Genomic DNA, 602 nt, shown 5'->3' on the forward strand with positions numbered 1-602 from the left:
ATCTTCATTCAGAATATCATATTTTCCATCACAGACTGACCGGGTATGATGCTGGAGAAAGACACACTGGAGACTCGTTGGAACAGATAACCATCCTGGTCGAATCCCGTCACTCTCAGGAAGAAGGCCTCTTTGGGTGGAATAAACTCTGTGATGTTCCACAGACCGTATGGCTTACGTTCAGGGAAGTAACCAATTGGCAACGTTTTGATCACTTCCCCTGAGACGGACAAGAGCTCCAGCCTGTCTGGCCGAGCCAGAGGGGAGAGTCCGGTGGTGTTAATCAGGATATGAGTCGGAATTCCTGAAAGAAAAACAAAAAAGTTGACATGACATTTAAAACACAGTTGATTAACTGTTGCTCCGGAGCTGCAGGAATTAAGTGAAGACGACAGGTGAAGGGCAAACGTCCAACAGCTGCAGTGTCTTTTCTTTTTTACGATTTGGAAAGATTGACCTCACTGACCTTGAACTGGTCGACTAGAGGTCTTTTTGAAGTCCATTGTGGGTTTTCTGGAAAATCCAGCTCGGAAGTCAATGGTGCTGAGGCCGGAGATCCGGACGGAGTGTCTTCCATTACTGGAGGTCTGCATTAAAACGGA

The 602-nt window shown here is 46.7% G+C and overlaps 1 protein-coding gene across 1 annotated transcript; it reads right to left on the bottom strand.

Annotated features, from left to right (window-relative positions):
- Positions 1–40: 40 nt before the first annotated feature.
- LOC112486686 (hemicentin-1-like) lies at positions 41–593 on the bottom strand (the record flags this gene model as incomplete). Its single annotated transcript, XM_025054015.1, has 2 exons — positions 467–593; positions 41–304 (listed from the first exon to the last, which is right to left on the bottom strand). Coding segments are annotated over exons 1-2 (391 nt in total), but the record flags the coding sequence as incomplete, so codon positions are not given.
- Between the last annotated feature and the right edge of the window lie 9 nt (positions 594–602).

Source organism: Cynoglossus semilaevis, unplaced genomic scaffold, assembly GCF_000523025.1.
Source record: "Cynoglossus semilaevis isolate Cse_v1.0 unplaced genomic scaffold, Cse_v1.0 C18914826, whole genome shotgun sequence".
Classification (NCBI taxonomy): domain Eukaryota; kingdom Metazoa; phylum Chordata; class Actinopteri; order Pleuronectiformes; family Cynoglossidae; genus Cynoglossus; species Cynoglossus semilaevis.